At 45.8% G+C, this 23,516-nt stretch overlaps 1 protein-coding gene across 2 annotated transcripts in view; it reads right to left on the bottom strand.

Annotated features, from left to right (window-relative positions):
• The window catches only part of LOC144147353 (neprilysin-1-like), a 109,025-nt gene that overhangs the window by 44,855 nt on the left and 40,654 nt on the right, over positions 1 to 23,516 (bottom strand). For both annotated transcript variants that reach the window (XM_077679465.1, XM_077679466.1), the window contains exons 10-12: positions 6,982 to 7,255; positions 6,803 to 6,901; positions 6,276 to 6,353 (exon numbers count right to left, since the gene is read on the bottom strand). In XM_077679465.1, coding sequence (XP_077535591.1) covers positions 6,276 to 6,353; positions 6,803 to 6,901; positions 6,982 to 7,255 — 451 coding nt within the window. The remainder of the gene's footprint in view (positions 1 to 6,275; positions 6,354 to 6,802; positions 6,902 to 6,981; positions 7,256 to 23,516) is intronic.

Below are 23,516 nucleotides of genomic sequence, written 5' to 3'. Positions count from 1 at the left end.
TTTGTTTTTTTTTTAAGACGATAGTCTTCCTTGGGCTACTTCAACCCGGAAATATTGGTCTGTCTGTATGTCTGTCTGTCTATCTGTCTGTATGTCTGTCTGTAAATATTGGTCTGTCTGTATGTCTGTCTGTCTATCTGTCTGTATGTCTGTCTGTCTGTATGTCTGTCTGTCTGTCTGTCTTTTACTCGATTCAGCCACCCGGCCAAAGTAAAATGCATACTGCGCAATAGTCTTACATACATGCTCACAGCCAAATGTGAGCGTCTAAGCCCGGTTTATATGTTCATACTTGTCAACTTTGCTGAACATGAACAAGACATTACGCAAATATAGGACCGAAAATAATACACAAGGGATATTTACAGTGTTCCTTTTTTAAAAAAAATTCATGGATGCTTGGTTTTTCGGTAGCAAATGATATTCTACATCAACTGCAGAAAACCGCCGCCTGCTGTTGCCCGCGCCACCTTTTGGCGGCATATGAGAAATAACGCGGCAACAGCAACGAAAGGTTCCACTAGCTCGGTTCCACGTTCTGCTTGGAACGCACGTGGAGCACGGCAACGCGGTTCTATAAACCTTGAAGTCGGCCGCCTCGATTCACGCGCGTCTCCGCCGTACTGCAGCACTGGTATCGAGGAACCCGGCCTGGTGCAGTGGAACGCGGTAAATTCAAATCACCTTCAGCAAACCGTTAATGTGTTTACCTTGGGATGAGCGCGACGGTACAGATAGAGCATGAGAGATGGGCGGGAAAGAAAAGGGGGGCATTTCCTTGGCAAATGTCTACAGAGACTATCGTCTTTTGACGACATTTGCAACGGAAGGAGCAGATACGTGGCCAATTTTTGTCGTCGGCCTTTCTAGGCGGCGCCGCGATGCAATTCTCTCATCGCTCCCGTACGCCGTTTACTTTTATGCGGACTTGTACGTCATCCTGCTTCAACGCTTTATTTCTATTCTCTTCTTTCTCCTGAAAATTAGCGCTGCTGCACCAGTACGCTCCAGTGTAGCCATTACATGGTGTCCTTGTTGGTGTAGTCGAACTCGACCGCTATAACGCCTCCTCAAATTTCAGGGCTATTTGGGAACAGCTTTATTTGAATGGGGACAGTACCCTAACGGGTTGCGCGTTCGAATTGAAGACGGTTAGCCGTCAGTAAACGTGCAAACTGTTCCAGCACTCCTTTGAGATAAGTTTCGGACGAGATAGTGCCGATTGGTAAAGAGCGCTCTGATTCCGAAGAAGGAGTCGTGGCGTCGATATGTGAGAACATCCAGCGCCTTCCTTGGGCTATCTCGACTACAGATGTTCACCAGTGGGCGCCGCAAAAGCAGCTCCCGGGGTTTGCGCATACTGTTCGAGCGGGTGATGAGTCTGATGACACTGCTTGACTGGCTTACCGTGGTTCTAAGCTATGAAACGTAAGGCGCATTGACCCATGCCGGTGGTGTCGTGGTCTGTCATGTGAGTCCTCTAAGTCGGATGTTTGACCCGCAGGTGTCTGGGGTTCTAAGTTCGAATGTGATGTGAATACAGGTTGCGGTCTATAGATAATGTGGCTGGCCTAGCTTAAAGGGAAGGTGAAGCGGTTTTAGAATTAAAAGAAAAGTTGACTAGCAGCAAGTACACATTGAATAGTTCATGTGTACGAAATATTTTCGCAATACATGCAATAGAAGCGGCGCAATGAGCAAACAAAAGTGGCCCGATGCCCCGCCCCCATCTCGCCGCGCGATGCCGGAAGACCGAAGAGCGCGGGCGAAAACCGGCTGAAAAACGTCATACCTGGACTTCCGGCCGGATCCTGCCGCCTCGGCCATGCTCTTTTCGCCGTGTTTCCTTGTGAATGATACTTGTTGTTGTTGTGGTTGATAGCACTTATTTGTACAATTTTCGTGTTCAATAAGTATGCACGAACGCCAAACGAGGCATACGTTCTCATCCTAAGCAGAATAATGCCACACCGGGATGCTTGATAACTTACGGAAGCGACAGCCGAGGTGGCTGTGCTTGATGACAGAGAATATACTACACTACGTTAAATACTTTGTAAACCGCTCCAATGCGGTTTTTTTTTATGCGACGGACGTGAATGTTCACATTAGATTCTAGATTTAGGAAGGATGGGGAATACTGCTGTACTTTGGCCGGGGATGTTTCGTTCCATTCCGGAAACCAAGTCACATTTGTTCAGGAAATACTTGTTTCGTTCAACGCGTCGGTTTTTTTTTCTATGGGCTCAGGACAGTGTTAAAAAAAAACACTTTTTTGGCGAAACTAAAACAAGGGGCCAATCCTGATAGAAGTTCTCTCCCGGCTAAGAGGTAAACAGTATTCCTACAAAGTAAAAGAACCAAGACAACCAGATTACTTATTTTGCAAGTATACATGTCACGATAAGGTGATGTTTGTCTGGAATTTAAAAAAAAAAACACCACTCCGAACCACCACCGTGTTATAATTTGTGTTGACTGCGGGGGCTTAATTTTTTGCCCAAGATTCCGTGTGGCTGCATATTATAATTTGGCAAGCACTTGTTGTCACTGAACCTCAAGTGTGCTCCAGTGATAGTCGGTGATATATATAATGATGATACTAAAAAAATTAGGAGCGAAGAGTAAATATACGCCCTCTGTCCGACTAGCGCGGTAAATGCTTAAATCTAGAAATGCTGAAACAGGCCAACGATTCATTATCACAAACGTTTGGTGATTGTTACCTAAAGTAACGTAACTATAACGTAACTGCCTTGTCCGACTGGTCTGTTAATTATAACGAGGTGGCCGTAATATTGTAGCAGAATGCGCAACGCACAAGCGAAAATCAAGCCCTACTACAGCCAATAATGCTGAGCAGGCAGTAGTATGCTGCAGTGTTTTCAGAATAAATGCATGTGAAGCAGTAAGACGCCACTCATCGAAGTGCAGCTAGCAATCGCGGAGGCGCCGTAGCGCCGCTGCCGAAATGGCGCGCGCGTGTGGGTCTGTGTAAGGGGGTGAGCAACGGGGCTGGGGTGGGCGACAACGAACAAAGGAAATGCGGAAGCTGAGTCTGCTTGTTGGTTTATGCGTGTACCGGCAAGATGTGTCTCGCATATACGTTTACAGCGCATGAACGCTATTTTTTCGCGCAGTGCACGTACATGCTTTTCGCTCGTAGAATTGTTTATAAAACGCCCATTAATCTTCGGCATAAATGGTTTTGTGTATAATAAGAAACAGTTAAGGCAGTACCTAATATTAACATAAGGTATAAAATCCCCCTATGCTGGTTGCCTAATTCAAAAATATTTTAATGAAACCCACTAGTCGACGTCACAGTCACTGCTTTGGGGTTCTCTGTCGTGTAAAGCAAATTTAAGCTCCAAGATAATTGAACAAATGGCACGGGAAATTATAAAACAAACTTCCAGTCATGTGCGAAAATTAAACTGCAAGCTAAATTGCCGCAAAGGCAACCGTGCGATCGTTCGCAATGCTTCCGAAAACCCGCGCGGCCGAAGGGTGTCCTCCTTCGACGTCATGACGGGCGCAACCAATCAGGGGCGTCAAAAGACGAAAAGCGCGCGTCTTTCGAACGGGGCCGCGCTTTTTGCAAGATAAATGCCACTTCACTCATGTACGATAAATTTCAATGTGATATTCGGAATCAGCGCGCAAGAAACTATATAACTGTTAATCTAACTCAATTTTTTTGGAAAGCGCTTCAGCTTCCCTTTAAGCATGTTGCCCCAGTCTGTACTAAAGTCACTGGAAGTTCCAGTGACTTTAGTCTGTACATGTCAACAAGCGCAGGAGGAAGTGACGTCTCCCACCGGCGCTTGATAGCATTGCCCCGAGCACTGGTAAATTTGAGGCCACCCACAGTGGCCTCTAATTGACCAGTGCTCGGAGCAATAAAAAACGAAATGTATGTAAGAAAGACCGTAACCAAGAAATGCGCAATAAAACATTACTCTGCACCACTAACCCCGGCTCCCCTATCTCAGAAAAAAGCACACCTATACTTGTCGATTTGATTTGGCTTAATTTGGTTTTGTGCACTCGTAAATTTTAGCACAATGTCTCGTTTCTATCAGAAGGATGGAATGCTGCATTCTAACTTCTGCGAAATGGAGTTATAGTGGTGAATTAATGAGGATTGGATAAAGTTGGACCTCTCGACTTCATAACAATTATTATTTTTCGCAGCTACTGTAAAATCTCCTGAAAATCTCGTACATGGTGTACGCTTTCATGGGGTAGGTGTGTGCAGAATTTTTCAGCTAGCTCCAGGCTTCATATATTATGCTACTCAGAGACCATCCACGTCCTCTGTTTACGGAGACAAGATTAGTTTTATGATAACCACATTATTAACCGTTTTCAGCAAAAACAAAGGCAGCAGGAGGCAGTTATAACATTCACCTGGCGTTTCTACAAACGGTGCAAATGACAGAAGCATGGCCCCAACATTGGCAAACACACAATTACAACAAATAAACAGAAAGGCAATGACGCAAGTCAAATGAGCATCAACAATAATAACTTTTTTGTGTGTTTAAGGTATTCCTGGTGAAATGAGTTGCTATTCCTCTGTTGGAAACAAAAATACTTCACTGCTCCTTATTTTACCCCATGAGAAAGGTAGGATTGCAAAAGACGATAAGGTCCTCTCTCATGCGAAACTGCTCGCTTGAGAGCGCAAAGCAGCTTCCAGTTCCGCTACCCGCTGCTGCATACTGCCATATGGACACAAATCCCTCACAAAATCAGAGTTAACAATATGGAGAGTGGCATTTTTTTTTCTCGTGTGCTGTTTTGCAAGCGGCGACGCTCCGCAACACGAGCACCTTCCAAGTATTCGGCGCGTTGAGCCTTTTCTGTGTGAGTTTGATGGCGAAGACCAGCTGTTAATGTAGCCGTGTAGTAAGTCCCGCAAATAGTTAACTGACAGCTCTCTTCATGTTGAATGTAATTCTCTGTGATCTGGCCTGAGTGAGAATCGCAGATTACGTTCACTGAAAAACATTTTCCTCGTTCTGTAGAGTCGGCAAACAGCATACATGGTATAAATCCTAAAGCCCTGTTGTCGATGACTATTGTGGGATGGGATTAAAGACATCGGCATTTTGCAGCGATTGCGGTATAATTAGAATGGGCTACCTTTGCATTAAGCGTTGGGTAAATGCTCATGGAGGGAGGGAGGGAGGGAGGGAGGGAGGGAGAGAGAGAGAGAGAGAGAGAGAGAGAGAGAGAGAGAGAGAGAGAGAGAGAGAGAGAGAGAGAGAGAAAGACATAAAATCTGCAAGAGTGAGAGAGTAAGAGAGAGAGCGAAAGATAGTTGTAACACTATAACCGGCGCAACTAACCAGCAAAATTTGTGAGAGTTTACATCCGTTTTAGAAATGATAAAAAGGAAGTAAAAAAAACAGGCCCTCTCCACTAACGTGAAACCTCGGGAGGGGCGAAGCATGCAGTGCATAAGTGTATTCCAAGATTGTAAGTCTCTCTCTTGCCACACGGCGCGCACTGATTGGGCGCCGGAGAAGCGCCGGTGGGAGGAGCAATTGCGCGCTTGCTAAGGATGTGGCGCCCTCTCTTGCGTTGAAGTAAATTCAAGCAATTTGCATGCCCCATCTGCCTCAGTTTGGGGAAGTAGCAGGAATCAACGCAAGAGCAGTGCAATGCCCACGCCTCGCCCTGGGGGCTCGTACTGGGTGATCAATGTAGTACCCGACACCATGTAAGAATGCGTTTTCTTGCTTTGACCGACCACCCGAGCCCATCAGGCCTAGCGTCGACAGCAAGTGGACACTTGAGTGTAACACAAATTACACCCCATATACAAACACCGTCTGCTTGTGCTTGACGACGGCTGAAGCGGACAGGGAGCGTCTGACAAATCTTTAAATCATGTTAGTTTATTTTGAACCGGCCTTATCCATTATGCAATTTTTAGTACGCGTTACGTTTTAGCACGAGGCGTTGGAAAACAAATGTCTTGGTGCTTTAGCACAAGGACTACATGAGACTACGACGGCAGGAGACGACGACGACAGGAGACGCCGACAACCCGAGCCCGTAAGGTGCTTCGCCCCTAAAAAGCGTAAAATAAAGGCTACCAATTATGTTAAATGTATATAAGTCAAACTGCGTTCGATAAAAAGGCTTCAATGAAACATTGCATAAAAAACACGGATAAAATGGCGTTCAAATGCCCGACCAATACCCCGGTGAGAAATAACTTCACATCATTCCTGCAAACCCATAAAAATATTTCAACTTACGAACTGATACAAGGAGTCTATAATGGTTTCGTTCAACATCCAGTCGGGGTAACCAATAATAGCCGCTGTATTTTGCAGCTGAAAGTAAATTAAAAATAGTATGTGATTAGGTTTACATCATATAAGGTAAAGGAACTTCAAGAAAACAGGATAATAACTTTCGAGCTACTATAAAGAGAGAGAAAACATTTTTATTGAGCTTTATGTGGCTCAAGGGGCGGTTGTGGCCGCTGGCTTGTGCCGGGCGGCGACATCGGCAGCTGTGGTGACCAAGGAGGTTTGTGCCTCTAGGTCTGACCTCCTCAGCGCCTCCTCTCACTGCTCATCAGAGGAAATTAGGGGAAAGAGATCTTTAGGACACCCCCAAAAGATGTGGGGAAGGGCGGTGAGGGCTCCACATGCAGGGAATTCTGGGGAAGGGTATAATGAAGGGTGGATTCGGTGGTCGAGCTACGATATACATACAGTTTAAAACCCCGCCTCTATGTGCGACGCGTGATTAAAATGTAAACCTATTTTACTCTCACCTTTGCGATGACAGCTTCTTTTGTAAAATTTGTCATCCAGATGTTGTTCTTCACAACGTGAAGAAAACTAGAATTGACAAATTTCATGATCTCCAGCACCTGTGAAGATAACAATATTTACAGGAATTCTTTTTTTTTTCGGGCAATCAGAAAATTTTACACCAGAGCACCGTACTTACGTCTTTTTTTAAGGACTTATTAAATTTGGCTGTAATGTAATAATAAGCGGCAGCAGTGTACATCACGTCGCTACCAAGCAGTCGACGGACGCAGTGCAGGTTTAAATTTTGGCTTATCGAATCAGCCTCTGCTTCAAAACTGTACTCCTCATCGGATGATCTGTAGATAGATGTGTTGTGCTTGTATTCAAGGTATATTTTATGCAGGTCAGTCCCTTCTGCTTCCGCCATTTTTCGGATGTGTGTCCACAAAATATAGTTACTCAGCGTAACCCTGAAAAAAACATACGGCCTCACTGTAATGAATGTGAGGAGCAAGTCGTAAGCGCCCAAAATTTTTATTTCAGTTTTCTACTACTCAACCAACACTGAAAGTGGCTTTCGCCCTCCCCATCTCTGCCGTTCCGAAGATGATAGGGGCAGACATTGTACAAAAATGTGTGTTTGAATTTCGGGGACATGGTTTACGAGTGAGAGTGAAGTAATATTCCGGTGAAAATTGTTTCCTGCCTGAATTTCTTTCCAGCATTTGCCAAAGCGGCTATGCTATAAGCGTCCTCTCATTGCTTGGCTTCGCTGAGCGTTTTAACCATAAAAGGAAGGAGGGAATCTGTACGTCTACCTCAAAACTTTACAGCATGCAAATTTTCGAAAACGAGAAGATATCGCTAGATTAAAAATCACTGGCCTCGCTTAGTTCAGTCCAAACAACGCCCAAATCGGCATCAGTTCGACTTGTTCAGAACAGCGGGCGCAGTTCAGTGCCCACAGGTATATCGTTGCAATATAGGAAGTGGTCAGAACGTAATCAAATATCTGTGGTACGCTATGCGACACCATCGGGGATAGTTTTAGTGCGACGTCTTAAATCCGAGAGCATCAGTTAACTTCTTAAATCGAAAATCAGGCATCCCTGGCACACAAAATAGCCAACGCATCTGAGGATACGAACAGGTAAAATAAAGATTGAACGCGAAATATACATAGGTCCCCTTTACAATTGCCTTCGCTGCTGGCATAGCTTATGCACCTAAACCTTGTTCGTCGCGAAGGAAACCGTAGGCATATTTGAGACGCAACTTGAATGCATACCCGAAAGTACCAACGTTCTTGTCATTACGAAAACATGTTGTGGTAATGTTTAAGATAGCCACTAAAAATGTTAGAAATGGGTCAAAACGAGGTGAGAGAAAAGCACACATTTAAAAAATTTGCACCAATTCATCCTGTGAATGTGGTTGGAAAGCAAAGCTGTAAGCGGCACCCACAACAATTACCCATGCGACGTCACTTAAATTCACTCACTTCGCTCTACAAATAGTGAAACTAGAAAGAAGTGAAATGCACTTAACCACACCCTCTATTACTTTAAAAAGATATTCTTGGTAAGGTTAAATTAAAGCATGATGCATGAACGGTGGTTGGTTGAGTTGAATTGGTGTAGCACATGAGTGGAACCTCTTTTTTTATAAAATTAAAGGAGGCTCAAACCCGGTGTTAGATGATCTCACTTCTCCGTCTCTGCCGTCGCGGACGGAGGTGACGAGATCGGCGGCTGAGACGAAGGAGGAGGAGGGGGGGGGGAGAAGGAGATATTTTTATTCAGATTTCTGAACGGCCCAGAGTGCAGCCAAGGGGAGTGGTTCCGTCTTCACTGTAGCCCATATGCAGTCCGCGCCGCGTGGGCTCTGCCCACTAACTGAAGCTGGGTAGGCAGAGAAAGCTGGACAGCAGCATCTCCCATTGCTCTTGTTCGGTAGTTGACGGAAAGAGAGGAGGGTCCACAGTGCTTTGGTCGCACAACCCGATTATGTGGCGGAGTGTTCGTACTTCTGAGAAAAATTTGCATTCAGCGTTGTAGCGATTCGTATGCATTAAATGAAGACGCGTTGGGTGTGGGAAGGAGCCGGGTTGTATGAGCCGTAGGGTAGTTTGTTGTTCTATGGAAAGGTCAGGGCACGGTGCAAGAATTATTTCTTTCTCCGTGGGTCAGGGTAAGGCGAAGGTAGTGTCGGTCTCAGAACGCGATAATGCTGGGTTATGTCCCTGAACGAGACAAACGAGTGACTGTTCTCGTGCAGCTCCATAGCACGGGGGGTAAAAGTGCAGGCTTGGTGGGTGTATTTGTTGCCCTCCCTGGAAGCGTTATCGGGTGTCCAGATGAGCTGAAGGGAACCATTTGGGGAGTGGTTTTTTAGCCAACGCAGGGCAGGTCGAGACACCAAACCCGACTGGTAATTCCGGTAGGCTCCGGAGGTAAATTCCGGCAATTCCGGAGGTAAAAAACGTTGCTTTAAAAAATATTTTGGCTTGTGCTGTCCCAAGCAAAACAAAAAAACTGAAGCTTAATTACAAAAGGGATGGGCTACTTTATGAGAGTGGAAAGCACAGTGGCTACAGCAAAAAAAAAAAAAAACTCGCAAAACTTACGAGGAGCGAGAAAGTGCCCAGCGCTCGTGAGCGCGCGCCTCGTGGTGGTCGCCGAGTCCCCGGCTCGTGCAGTGGTTTTTGGAAGAAAAGAAAAATACTCCAGCGCTATCGTCAAGCGCTACCACGCATGGAATGCTAGGCATGAGGAACACGACGATATCGATGCTATGATGATGACTACTACTGGCAGAGTGCAAAGCAACGACGGAACATGTAAATAAACAATTTCAGACTTGTACAAATGCGTGGTGATGTGTCCTTCAGTGCTCACGTAAAATAGATCCTGCAACTTCGCTATGGTTCAAGCGTTGCCCAACTTCAGCTGGTTGAAGACAACAATGCTGAGGATGACTTCGCATCCACCACTCGCCGCGAAGACGACGACGACTTTTTTGATACATATGACCACGATTATTACTAGCACCAAAACTAAGCAAATAGGAAAATTTATGTAAATTTAGTCTTTGCTACAATGCCTGTTGCCGTACAAAAATTTTCTTTGATGGTTAGTGGACAGAAATCTCTTAACAGATAAAACAAATTTTCTGTTATTTTCTCGTCTTGAACAACAGCAGGTGGGAAATCGTGAAAATATTCCAGTATTAATTTGCATGAAGTAGAATAAAATATGAATTATTTTTTAAAAGCTTTAGAAGAATTTACTGAACCGTCAAAACAGCGCCCGGCCGACGTCGTTTTGTTGCGGTCCTGTAATTTTGAAATGCGGCCCTTCGCAAATGGCCGCCCTCTAGGTACCACCGCAACGAAACAGCGGCGGGTTTTTAAGTGCGAATGCACTTCTTAAGCGAGCCTGAATCGTCCGCCGCCGTCGTCCGCATAGCAACAGCTGCGGGTGCGCGCGCTCCTCGTCTTCCTCCTCGTCTTCCCTAGCAACGGGGGAAGATGGGCGCGCGCTACTCTCCTCCTCCTCTCTCCGCTCAGTGACTGCGGGTGTTGGGCGCCTCCTCTCCACTTCGGGCGGGAGAGCTCTCGCTCGCGTAGCGGGCGCTCCGCATTCCGACGCGTGAGGGCGCTCGTGTAGCCCTCGCCGGATCGGCGGGCGCTACTCTCCTCCTCCTCTCTCCGCTCAGTGACTGCGGGTGTTGGGCGCCTCCTCTCCACTCCAAGATCACGATATCCACCGTAATCGCGCAATCAACAACCGTGCATTCGCACTTACACACTCTCCCCCTCAGGGAAGTGCGAGGGAATTTTTTCTTGAATTTTTCATCTTCCAAGGTTGAGTACTAAATTTGAACTATGTCGTGTGGAGGCTGCGCCTTGTTGCTATTTATGCCCCTATATTTCGTGCCTGCACTGCTGTTTGTTCGCTTGTTGGATGTAAGCAGATTGTTATGAAGCGGTCGCCCCGTAACGATACGTCGCCTCGCGCGACAAGAGCTTTATGCCGTGCCCCGCTTGCGACGCTCTCCTAACATGAGTTTTTCTGTGTGTGTGTGTGAACAATGTTATACGCACGACGCGGCCGCTTCCTTTCTTTCTATTTACCCGCTGTATTGCAATGCGCCGTTGACCACGGATCAACGCGGCCTCGCTCGTTGTCTGTGGTTATACTGGTTATACATATGCAGTGCCTAGTGCGGGTTGCTAAAAGTTCCGTCCAGACGGAATGAAATTCGGCTGATCAGATGCATTTTCTGCCGTGGAGTCTGGTGTATACACCATTTTCCTTGCTAGAGGTGGGCGCCGCCATTTGCTTTTTCTGACCGGACGCTAGCGCCGTCTATGAAGCGACCGCCGAAACCTCCGCGCTGGGCTGTTAAGTGCTCCGTTCTTTCCGTGCGTCTGCTCGGTACCCGTGCATTACCGAGTGAACCGTAGTGGTTTGGCGTTAAGTTAGCGGTTGCAGTGCTTGTGTGTGTGTGCTCTGTTTTGTTTTCATCATCTGCGGACGGATTTCAGGTCCTAATTTGCTGCCAGAGCTGAAAATGCCGACCCCGGCTGTTGCGAGCAGCAGTAGCAGTGTGGTGGCGGTGCCGGTGGTGCTCCGCAGTTCCGCGATGCAAATTAACGTACCGGTATGACACCGACTGACATAGAAATCGATATCGGGGAGTAAATACGTGTTTTCGATTGCCACCGTGCTTGTTATGTTTACCGATTTGTCATGTTTACGGAAGCGCGGACGTCGAATGAGGAGCGCGCACAGCATATGTGGGTCACGGTGATCCGTGCTCGCAATGGACTTTCGGCGAGGCGATTGCTACACTGTTGACATTGCAATGCAATATAATCTTTCTTAACTAGACTTATGACGGTTACTGATGAAACGAAATTACCTGGGCGGAAAAATAACACGACCGCACAACCAGTCAAATTACTATTCGAAGGTTGAGCAGCTAGAATGGTCAACGCCTTCGGGCGAATTAATATTGGTTGATCATGATCGTGATCATGATTGACCTAACTCTGCGCAACGCATGTGGCCTGTCGCTCGGAGCCCACCTTTGTGAAACCGTTGCTTGCACCTCAAATGCTTTACGCGACCAGCAGTAACTGTTTTGTAATTGTAACCCGTTAACGCAAAAGGATTGGAAGCTTTTCCTTTGACCGAGTTGTGAACAGGTTCAGATATTTTCCAAATGCAGCGTTCACGCGCATCTCGAGCTGCGTTTCCACATTGGGCTGCCTGCTTATCCCGCTACCGACCAGCAGAGTGCGATGGAGAAAGTTATCCTTTCATATCGTTTGGCAGTGTAATGCGTTGGCCTGAAAAAAAGTAAACAAAACGCCATGATTTTAAAGGTTAGATTAGATGAAAAGGGTATTCTTTAATGCTAATCGGCTGTAATGACCAAACAATATATGGTATTTTAAATTGATTCCAAGGAACCAGAAGTTATTGTAATGTTGTATTGTATCGGCGCTCGTGAAAGAACCCAGGTGGTCAAAATTAACCCGGAGCCCTCCGCCACGTACGGCGCGCCTCATCACCCATGAAGCGTCGGGGCGTTAAACAGCATAATGAATAAATTAATCAATCAATCAATGCTGTATTGTAAAGGATAAAGTTGCTTCTAACTTTTCAGGGGGCTCCGTTCCCTGTCGCAGCTTTGCGTGTGATAAATGGATTTTGCTCCGTCTGCTTGCCGTCCAAGTGCACCCAACAAACCCCGGAGTTGGCCTTTGGTACAAAGTCATTGCGATTAATCAGCGGAATCCACCATCTCAACTCGGTGTGTGTTGGGAAGCGATGCAGCAAAAACACGCCGCAACCGCACTGCATTTTCTCCAGGCAGTGTCGTGCACATGCGGGCTGCCAGCGACTGTTTCTCGCTTTCTCTGGTTGTTCAATAACCCACCACCGCGCAGTGCGGACCAAGCGACGTTTGCGCCTTGAACGGCATCGTAGCATTGCTAAAACAGTTGAAAGTTCCGCAAAAACTAAGCACACGGTGCGAAATACTTCAGAACTACGCAGCGGAACACACCGCGCCGAGCGATGTTAGCAGCCCAGCGCGCACAGGCAACGCTGGTCGGCCGCCGAGAGAACTGGTTTGAGAGTATTTTCCTCCTTTCCCGGCTGCTTATGGAAAATGGTGTATAGGCACCGGTCACTGCTCAGAGGGCGCGACGAATAAGTACACCCAGCGCCGCCCCGCGGAAGCTTTAGCTAACTTTGGTCGGTGAGAACCAGACGGCTGCCGCGCGTTCATATATTCGGCGCCTCTCGGTTGTTTGTTTTTGTGATCCTGAGATTGTTTTTGAAAGGTGTCTCGTGATGAATTGAAAACTGCTCTGGCAAATATTTTCCCCATGTCTCAACAGCTTCTGTGCGATTTCCGGACAATTAGGGGGCTGAACTACTACTGTCAGCCTTGCGTGCGCGAGAAGTTAGAGATCGTACGTTCCCACGCGCGTGTACACCGTGAAAGAAATTGATGGGACAGACATCGTTGCGAAGTCCCATTCTCAGCAAGGGAAGCTTATTTACAGCGCCAATTTAGGTCAGTATTAATTTTTTGTTGTATCACAGCCTAATAAACTGACCCCACCGTATACAACGGCGCTCCACGACAGAAGAGTGTTTGTGTTATTTTTTCCTCTGTTCGCGCAACCACACTAGTTTCTTTTCCGGTTGCCCTTCTTCGGCTCGGTTGGTGTTGTCGCTAATTAACAACAGTTTCCAAACGTCATTAGCCGATGACAAAGTAAACGCAGTTTCACACAGTTGGAAATCTGCTGCGGAGCTGCGGCTGTCTTTACAAAGATTCCGTTTAGTTTCGGCTTCTACATTGTGAGTAATGTTAGAGTCGTCTTAGCGGCTAATTGTGATACACTTTGTTCAGGCCGTTCAGAATTCTCCAAAAAAGTATTTCTTCCTCCTCCCTATCCTCTGCTTAAACAATAGTAACTTAAACTTTTGGAGTATTCAAAACACATTAAAGAAGTCAGCGCGAGTGAATGCAACCTTGCCTTTGATAGCATGCCACGCTCTCGCTTGGAATGCGTGGCCGAACTCTGGGGAACGAAGTAGGGCAGTAAAGCGGGATGCGTATTGACCGTCTTTACATTGCTTTTGGAATCGCCCGCGAAGTGCTGTGAACATATTCTTGTGCCGCTTTTTGGTATCCATTCGGTGCCATGAATGTCGCTAAAAAAAGGTTACTGTTGATAAAACAATAGTGGCGGAAGCCGTAATGCCTTGTGTTATGCAATTTACTACGACGGCATGCGATTCATCGAATCTCGCGATGTGTATGGAACACTGAAAGCAAACGTTTTAGTTTTACAGTCATCGTACTCATAATTTTACTCCTTACACTGACAAAAAAAGTCAGGGCTTTCTTACTGCAAATTCATTTCTTGCGACGCTTATTCTCCACGGCTGCCCAAGAAACCTGTACAGAGCGATGCCTTTCAGGCAGGCTGCCTTTCGCGATTGTGGCAGTCCTTCACGCAGCAGTAGCGGCGCTGACACTAATTCTTTCCTGCAGCATTTTGATCCTTTCTGACCCGGCAACATGCAATTATAACTATGTTTCTTAAAAAAACTTCCGTCACACAATGTTAAACCGCATGCAGCGTGCGCGTTTTTACGTGCGTGAACGGCCGGTCCCAACACCCACCGACCCAGAGTTGCTAGGTGGCGGCGAGAGGTGGCGCTGCTGTCGCGCGCAAACTTCAATGTCTCTGCTTACGGATGTTATAATAACGGGTTCGAGTCTCCCCATGCTTTCCTCTTTGTTATTTTGTGTGTGTGTGTGTGTGTGTGTGTGTGTGTGTGTGTGTGTGTGTGTGTGTGTGTGTGTGTGTGTGTGTGTGTGTGTGTGTGTGTGTGTGTGTGTGTGCGCGCGCGCGGGGGGGGGGGGGGGTCCTCGGAGGCGTTGCTAAGGTGGTTAGCATTCTATCCGCCTTAGCGTTGCCGAATCACCCCCCTACCCGGCTACCCGTGTTGCCAGACTAGATTTCTGTGGCGGCTCAAACTGCAGCGAAACTTTGTTTTGCTTGCTTTTACTTTTTTTCTTTTTCTCCTTGCCGCGGAAAGAGGGGTGCATCTGACATCTGATTAAGTACCGTGCAGTGCGCGCTGGCACTCCGGCACTCCGAGTTTGGTCGCTGCCGTTTCGCCTTCGCTCCTTCACGGCGGCCTCGGATTTGTGATCTTTGCCGGCCACACGTCCGCAACCCTGGACTTTGACTGCGTATGGTGGGTGCTGTGCTGCGTGGGGCCGTTGAGTGTCAGCTCCCGCTCGCCAGTGCCCGCTCATCCGTTCATGTCTTCGCCCAGCCAACTTTGCATTTCGTAATTGTCGCATCACCATCTCGCGTCGTCGCTTCACCGCTCCTGCTGAGACTCATCTCCCGGACGTAGCACGACACCAGTGCAGTGTGTGATGTGTTCAGTGAGCGGCGATTCGGACCGCAGTGGCACAACTCTATTCTACCTCTGTTTTAAAAAATAGAAAATTAAAAGTCATAAAACTAAATGACTAAATCAAAAATATGATTCTTATATACCTTCCAGGCAAAATGACAATGAAAATAAAAAAGTCTGAAAAAGAACCACGGAAACACGAATAAAAAATTGTGATAGTGGACCAACCGTGAACTACACCTTGCAACTGCGCAAAATTACGTAATTAGCGAAGTTAACCCACTTAACCGCTGTCAACAATGTACGTGTTGATAGCTGTCTTTTAAATTTAATATGTAGTAAAGTGTTCCTGCTGTTCATGAAAAAATGTTTATTTTAAATGTTGGCAATGAACTGCTTATTCTCCTACCCTGGCAACCCAGTAACACGCCCACACTAAACCGTGAGCGCTCGCTGACCAGCTGCAGTCACTGTTATTAATTGCTGTTCCTTGCCTTGGCTCCATTGGTTGTTATGTGCGACCGTCACAACCATTATTAGTTAATAATAAACAGTGCTTCTGGCTAGTCAGTGAATTAACGTGAAGGTTTGGGCGAGTTGTTACTCTATCGCAAAATATTAACAGCGTGAAAAAGACGGAAGAGAGCACGTCCGTGTTACCTCCCTTCGCCCGTCGTCTTTTTTTCGCGCTGTTAATATTATAGTTGGTGACAGCTTAACTCTGCAGCGGCTTTTCAAGATCAAAGGGATTTTGTGTTCATCCGCAACCAATGGCGTCTCGCCGTTTGTGTGACGCCTGCGACGTACGTTTGAAAGGAGAACTACTTACAATATGGCCGCGCTCGCTTCCCCACCGCCGCTGAGCTGTCGAGCGACAACGAGGTTGCCGAGAACCAACAGCTCTGTAGGCGATTTGTGTTACGAATGTGCTGTAGTGCATCAAGAAGCCGCTTATCGTCACCTGTCCCGTGTGTGTCTTGCCGCGTCGTGGTTTGTACGTACGTGAGGAAATCGTGGCGGCACTGCTGGGCTGTTTTACGTACTCGGAACGTCGTCAACGAACTCGATCTGAGAACGGCAAAGCGTCGAAGCTGCATCTGTTTCATGGTGTGATTGTGGAAATTGTGTCGGTGTAACGCAACCTTTGTGAAGAAATAATGCGATTTGCTTTCGTCTACGGCAGTAGCGGTGACAAGTTGCAAGCGTTTTCGTTTGTTGCTGTGACCGTAAGCTGCGCCCGATGTTGAGCGCAGGCCTACGTGGTGTCCGTCCGGCCCGACGCGGATCGTGCAAACGTGTGCGGCGTGTTTTTTGGCCGGATACGGCCGCTCGTACGGCCGAACACGTTATTAAGACGATTGCCAAATCTTACAATGTAAGGTATCTTTCCTTGCCGATTCGCGCATTGCTTTACCCTGCCGGGGTACGAACGGAGCAGCGGTGTGGCGTTTTTTTTCCCCTGGCGTAAACAGGTATGATTAAACCATTATTGCAGAGACTCGCGAAGAAGTAAACGTTCGTGCACAATTATCCGAGACTGAGTTGGGTAGCTTTAAGAAAATCGGTATGAACCTGCCTTCCTGCGAGAGACGGGTGCCTATGGCGTTCTGTTTGTGCCAATGGGCACATTATCGAACATACAAAAGTATGAACGAGTGCGAGTATTGTTGAGGTAATCAAATGTGGTTGCGTTTCGTTTCTTGACTCATTGGTTGGTCGCAATCAGTAGCATTTTTGAAACGTATAAGAGGGCTAAATAAACATCGGAACTGCATGATTGGTGGATTTTGAACCACGTCGTTGAAGGAAGCCGGAAATGTGTGGCCCCGCAACATGACCACGTAGTTTTTTATACACTGCCAAAAATACACACGCGCGCAGCTTTTTATTATGCCTGCTAAGCTTATGGTGCGTATGTTCCCATCGCTACACTAAGTGGCATCAGAGAAACTGACTATGCATGTACTGAGGCTGCGTATTTCGTGTGCAGTGTGGAATTTCTCATAAGTGTCGTGAGCTGTTAAAGTTGTTTTGAAATAGCTGAATGCGTTTAGTAGGAATGAACCAATAGTTTATCTCCCCTTTATTTTCATGCAGTTTGTGTGATGGGCTTTATGAGTTATAAAAATTTGTCTATTGCAGCTGTGTTTCATAGTGATGGCTGTAGTTTAATGATTGCATTTTGGTGCTTGTGCAGTTTAAGTTTCAACAAAGGGGTTACAGTGTATTGGCAGACATTCAGATTTCCAGTGTCTCTGTCATGATAGGCTGTTATTATACAGAGTGGAGGACATGTTTGAGCGTCTTATCATGGAGCATACTTTAATTTAGATTCAACACCGCTTCCCACTTTTAGATGGTTTTATTGTTCCAGCAACTGTGGAGAGCCTTCAAACAGTGACTGAAGGTGGTTCAGGTTGAAGAGCTGTGGTAATAATTGCTAACACTTGTGTATCATGTAGAAATGAGGTATGTCACCCCTTCAGAATGCTATGTTCATACTTTTCAAGCATGCACTGTTGATTCTGGTTATACAGCTGCAAGAATAATAGAAAGCAGTGATGCGGCATATCAAAATGGTTCAACTTCAGGCCTCCAGAGTGTCATGTCGCTGCTTTCTGTGCGCACTGTTGCTTCCAGCTGGTTCAGACGCAGTAAAAATTGGAAAAACTTACTCAGCAGGTCGCAACGATTTTACGTCACTTCTTCAAGATGCTATGTAACTCCTTTGCAAGGTTGAACTACTCCTTCTGACTAGAAAGCTATGGTAAGAAGTGAAAGCTCTAATAACCGCTTTTCTGATGGAGGCGAAAAGCAAAAACGCCCGTGTGTACGAGATTTCGGCGCACGATAAAGATCCCCAGGTGGTCAAAATTAATCCGGAGCCCTCCACTACGGCGCGCCTCATCGCCTGCGTTGCGTCGGCGCGTTAAACCACACAATCAATCAATCAAGCTCTAATAAAATACGTTGGAATGTGTTTATGCCAGGCCTTCAAGCCGTGATGTCGCTGCCTTTTATGCACACATTGTAGCTTTTAGCCATGAAGTTGTGGTGAGGGTTGAAGACACTTACATAGTACGTTAGAATACATTTATGCCAAACTTCCAGGCTATGAAATCGCTGCTTCTCTCGCACACACATTGTAGTTTCTGGCCATGAAGTTGTGGTGAGAGTTGAAGATGCTTATGTAGTACGTTAGAATGAATTCATGCCACACCTTCACGCTGTGAAGTCACTGCTTTTCACGTACACAATGCTGCTTTTGGCTTTAGAGCTGCATTAGGCATTGAAAACACTGGTGCAGCAAATCAAAATGGATCCAATGTCAGGCTTTCAGGGTGCCACTTTGCTGCTGCTGGCTGGAAAGTGTGGTAAGAATAGAAAATGCTTGTGCAGTAGCCCATGACACCTTGACAAGGGGCAATGAGAATTAATTATTTCTTCTCCCTGTTCCAGTTTGGTGCTCTGATTGGTTGCAGAAGTGGATAAAATGGAAATGCTTGCATGGAGATGTCGGCACATTTTTAAATAATTCACTTAGATCTCACGTTCATACTCATATCATTGGGCCTGTTGAGTGTGGTTGTCTAAATAGGTGCAGTAAGAATTGAGTGCACTGGTATAGCTGTTCGTTCAGGTTTCGTATGGGGCAGTCAGTGTTCGACGTCACTGTTTGGTGTACATAGGGGAAGATTATTGGCTTCGGGAAGATTATCAGAAATTAAAATGCTTCCACAAAAGCTTGACATGACATGGCTGCAAAGCAACTACACGTTGAACCGAATATTTTGTTTATGTATGCTATTTCAAAAGCCTCATCAACAATAAAAATATCTTCACGGTAGGCTGCTGCACATCAGTGTAAAGCCAATGAAAGTTGAATGTAGCACAACTTGGAAACGAACTTCGGACGGATGCATTTGTAGGTCACTATTCGTTTTTTTCCATAAAAGCTCGCAACAGCAATTTTTTTAGGCGGCTGCTAGTGCTTAAGGGTGTTTTTCTATCAATTTTCACAGTCAGTTGGGGTTCTCTGCGTTATCATTCCACTGTAAACTGCGCGGTGGTGATATGACACTAAAGAAACGCCGGCAGCTTTTTTATTACATCGCCGGGAAACACCTCGGAAATGGTCGCCTGGATTGAAAGCATGACACTGTATACTGTCAGTCTAACCAACTGACGTAGAGCGTCTTGCCACTCGCGTGTCTCGTGAAGTAGAAATGCTTAGTCTTGTAACGTTTAACATCCCGCAGTTCCCTGCTCGCGCTTACGGTGTTGTCGTCTCGTTTAAGCGGAATAAAATAACGCTTGTTTCTTCGCACCTACAGCACCTACACCTACGCACGTATACCTCCACGGTTACGTGCGTCGCCGCGATAGGTGTTTGCAGTGCGTCACTACGTTCGAAACAGTCGCATAGAACAATGCGTGGCCCGTTGATATCGCGGCCGATTTCTGAAAGACACCGATAAATTTTCGCCGCTGGTTTCCTTTTCACCCTGGGCTTACACAGTCCGTGCACTGCATCCAGCTATTGCGGCGACGAACCGCCCCTTTCTTCCACCCTGCGTTTACGACGCTTGATTTAGCGGTGATGATGGCTGTGGAAGATATTGTACCGACTACATTTCTTGACAATGATTGCACACGCGAAGTGAAGAAATAGTCGAACTGCGACGAGCCCGACAAAATATAACGACGACCATTATGTTGATTATGTTTCTCCAAGCAGACGACGGCTAAGCGACGTGCAGCGGTCGAAATTCGAACTATTCAGACCTAAAAAATCGTGTGCGCGTTGTTTATATGTTTATTTCTGTTGTCGAACAGTAAAACAATCACAGATAGCTTTTATTTAAGCATAAAATACACCGTAAATAGTTTCTATCAAGAATAACCTTTGTTTTAGTGAGTAATTTTTTTTCTCCTGAGCCAGTTTTAAATGAGGATGACTTTTTCTTTTTCCTGTGAAAATTATTCATTCTTCGGAATGAAACATATATAAACGACATCATAATCAGATGATTATACTGTCAGCCGCTCATATTAGTAATCATGGGTATAAACAGCTGCAATATAACGAACTATTTTTTCTAACCGCGGAGAGTCAGCTAGCGGCCAAACAACGCTTGTGGGCGGAGCTGCATTCTTACCCTGTCATCAACTATAGTCGCGTAGTATGCTCGGAAACAGAGCTTGGGTGGTGCGAGCAAAGTCCCTCCGCTGCCTCCGCCGAACGGACGAGAACAGCGGCGGTGGCCGTGATGGAGGGCTTTTAGTGCGAGCGGCGCATTACGCGGAACATAGTCGGACGCACCCCTCTTTCCGCCAGCAAGGACAAATAATAAAATAAAAACAAGCAAAACAAAGTTCCGCTTCAGTTGGCGGAACCACGGAAATCTAGTCTTGCAACATGGGTCGCTGGGTAGGGGGGTGATTCGGCTAATCCTCCGAGGACCTTGCCGCTGTAGCTATACTTCACGCCCCGCTTTACAATTCACGCGGTGAAAGCAATTGGTCTTGATTTTTATTCAACCGGCCGAACCACTGCCGCTCACTGAAGCCAAGGCTGATGTAGCCATTGATAGAGTTACGTAGGATAATCTGTATAAATTAATAGTTATTTATAATTTACAGTGACGGGCTAGTCAGTCAGCGGAAGCAGTTTGGCCGGTTGTGAAAAAGATCAAGATTGACTGCTCGCTCTGCGTATTGTGAAGCGGGCAGTGAAGAAATCCAGTGAACTGTGTTTGTTCACCACCTTGCAATGTTGATAGTCTGCTATATATATTCCTTGCCTTTGATCAGGTAGTACGTCTGCAGCGCCTAGGCAGCACAAGAAAACGGAATGCAGTTATCAAGCACCTGAGTCTAGCTTAACACTTGATTTCAAACAACTGTCAGGTATTATAACACCATGATAACGTGCATAAAACCCTGCAAACGATGTTGTTTTGTTGGTGCACATGTAGTTTATATGCAAAACGTATGCTATGGTTATTCCAGAGTAACTGCAGCCATCAACCCCGACCTGGGAGCAAAGATAGAGAAGGCGAAGCAAAAGCACCATTTAATTTTCCTGTCTCCAAAGGTCGCATCTCTGATCACTGTGTTGAAAGTACCCCGTCCCCCTCCGCCTTCCCTGAGCAGCAATGAAGACCTCTGACGAAGCGTCTTGCACCAAACGTGCCGCATCTTTGGTTACTCTGGTATTATATGGAGATTTAAATGTTCTCTGCTTTTTTGTGCGTGTGATTTTAGTAAGGTGGAAAAGATGGTATGTTCGTAGTCTCACAAAACTGCCTCTCTCATTCTTGATTACCGTGTTGCTTGCGTTGTGTTGCGTCTTTCTGCTTCGAGAAAGCAGAAAAAACGTCTGATGTTATTTTCTTGATGTTCTTTTTTTAAGTAGAAAAAAATGTGTTCCTAGTTTTATCGGAGTTCTCATTGTAGTAGTATTGTGCTCTACTAATACAAGATATGAACAGGTTGTAACGTAATGTCATTGAAGGGAAGATGTCCTCAGTTTAACGTCACTTACGTTCACCAGAAGTCTCACCCTTCATCACTGTGCTTGCTACAAGATTAAGTTCTTTAAATAGTGTGTTTTAACTCAGTGGCGTGTTTGCGCGCATTTCTAAAAGTTGAAAAAGATGTGACATTCCTAGTCCAGCAGCACTGTCACTGAAAGTCTCCTTTTGTGCACTGCGCCACAATGTCATGAAAAGTGATTTTGTTCATACTCATAGTACTCATATTTGATTCATTTTGTTTATATGCTGTCTGAAACTGAGTTAATTCGTGGTAGTAATGACCTTAATTTGGCAGAAAAATAATCTCATTGATACTTTCATCCTGCTCTCTTGTGTGACTGAGTGGTCACCTTATGCTTTGTACTGTACACCAGTAATCGTGTTGGCAGTTTCAAACAATATGATACAGGGTGATGTTTAATTTTTTTTTAATGTATGATTATTCTCACCCATGAAGAAGAAAGCCGCGAAGTCAACTGCAGTACTTCCAAGATGCGAAAAAGTAGCAGGAAATGTTTTTTTATGAAGGACCATAACAGAAATTGTGTCAAAGTGCTGGAAACTTTTTCTTTGACTTATTTTGGCAGATATTGGTGTCAAAATAAGTCAAAGCAACACAATTTAACCTTATAACTGTTAAATGAGCAAAACAATTTTACCGAAAACGTGACAGTACATTGTTACAATTTCAGTAAGAAAAACGATGTATTCATAACACAAATAGTCTGTAAAATAGCTGACAGTGAAAAACAGAAGGTTCACAGATTTTCTGTGGAGGAAGAACAGAACCTTAAATTAAAGAACAATTTCGTAAAAAAGCGGAAAACAAGAAACAAAAAACAGGGAATTGACATACATTTTCTGCAGTGAAAAAAATAAAATGTTCGTAAAATAAAAACATGAAAAAGAGGAAACAATTTTACAGAAAATTGCTGGCACACAACTGCCAGAAAATTTGTTTTTTCGAGAATTTTTTTTCCAGTGACTGAAACTGAACTGTATGTCCGGTAATATGCTCATCCGCAACAGCTTCGCCATTCAAGTCTCGCGCGTAACTGCAAGCTTCCCTGAATTTTTTTGTCGCCCGTCTACAAAAGCTTCATAGGCTGCACGTATTATCGAAGCGCGAGGCGTTCTATAGCTCAAGGCACAGGAAAATGAACGTCCCAATCTGTGTCCCCTGATGTTTCAGCGACCTATGATTTTGGTGGTGGCATAGTTATGGAGCACCCCGGGATGTTCGTTTTCATCCTGTAAGGAGCTAGGGACATTGGCTCGAGCGCAGTCTATACGGCCCGAATTTTCAGAGAAAGAATTTATTTCATTGATGCTACTTAACGTATACTGGGTGAAGTCATCCGAGTACTGGACCTAAGTAGGCTAGCGTTCCGTGCATTGTTGTTCTGCGTGTTCAAAAACGCCTCGAGGAAAAGCTGACTATATCGAAAATGCTCAGCATGAAACGGCTGTAACTGTGCGTGCATATATTATATATAGGGATGAGCGCCGTCAACAGTTAAGAAAAATAAAATTTGCTCATACCTTTCCCCTAAATTCTGTCACCGCCATCTCGTGCAAGGGCAATGGCTGCTTTTTCGGCGGTGTCGATGTACTTGGTAGGTATCGAAGCTGACGCTAGCTCCAGTCCCTGATTATTCACTATGCTGATGGCGTGGGCTGATCCCTTGCCACCAACCCTAATCCCTCATTTGAGCAGTTGGAGGGTC

The sequence above is a fragment of the Haemaphysalis longicornis genome, unplaced genomic scaffold, assembly GCF_048455015.1.
Source record: "Haemaphysalis longicornis isolate Haplotype H1 unplaced genomic scaffold, Haemaphysalis longicornis Haplotype H1 scaffold_7, whole genome shotgun sequence".
NCBI classification, from domain to species: Eukaryota; Metazoa; Arthropoda; class Arachnida; order Ixodida; family Ixodidae; genus Haemaphysalis; species Haemaphysalis longicornis.
Note: the sequence above shows the minus strand (reverse complement) of the source record. Positions and strands in the feature narration are given on the sequence as shown.